General features: G+C 57.3%; 1 protein-coding gene across 5 annotated transcripts in view; it reads left to right on the forward strand.

Annotated features, from left to right (window-relative positions):
• The first annotated feature begins 420 nt into the window (after positions 1–420).
• PARP14 (poly(ADP-ribose) polymerase family member 14) overlaps positions 421–662 on the forward strand; it is a 64,266-nt gene continuing 64,024 nt past the window's right edge. For all 5 annotated transcript variants that reach the window (XM_024769291.1, XM_024769293.1, XM_024769289.1 and 2 more), the window contains exon 1: positions 421–649. In XM_024769291.1, the coding sequence (XP_024625059.1) occupies positions 463–649 (187 nt within the window). In that variant the 5' untranslated portion in view covers positions 421–462. The remainder of the gene's footprint in view (positions 650–662) is intronic.

The following is a 662-nucleotide window of genomic DNA, read 5'->3' on the forward strand; positions in this document are numbered from 1 at the left end:
GAGGGAAGCAAGGTAAAATTCTGATAATTAGGTGACTGTCGAAAGAAGTCTGAAAATGGGCCCCAGACATTCTAAAGAATCAGAGTTTGTAAAATGGCGGCCTGCGGCAAAAATTAAGCTTTCTTCGTGTTTCCGCCAAGGTCTACTGACCAGAGCTGCTGGTTTCACCTGTGGCTTGGGTGAGTGGCAGACAGTGCCCTGAGCTTAGGGTCCCGCGTATACAGATGCAGGGAGGCCACAAAGGCGATACCACCTTCTGCCGTGGTCCAGAGATGAAAGTGAAGAATTGGGGAGGAGGCGTCGGGAGGACGGTGGTTTCTAGTCCCAACTTGGGGCAGCTGAGGAAGTTCCAAAGGCAGGAACTAAGGGTGGGAGGAGTGTTCTGGGAAACGAAAGCGAAAGAGGCTTAACCACCGGGATCTGGGGCGGCCTGCAGTCAGAGCCAGACCAGCGGAGGGGAGGATGGCTGCGCCCGGCCCTTTCCCGCTGCTGGTCGAAGGGTCCTGGGGTCCCCATCCCCCGAAGAACTTGAGCACCAAGTTGCAGATGTACTTCCAGAGCCAGAAGAGATCAGGAGGCGGGGAGTGTGAGGTCCGCCAGGCGCCGGGGAGCCCGCCTCGTTTCCTTGTGCTCTTCTACCCCGACGACGGTGAGGGGGGCAA

Source organism: Neophocaena asiaeorientalis, unplaced genomic scaffold (genome assembly GCF_003031525.2).
Source record: "Neophocaena asiaeorientalis asiaeorientalis breed wild unplaced genomic scaffold, Neophocaena_asiaeorientalis_V1.1 scaffold671, whole genome shotgun sequence".
NCBI lineage: Eukaryota > Metazoa > Chordata > Mammalia > Artiodactyla > Phocoenidae > Neophocaena > Neophocaena asiaeorientalis.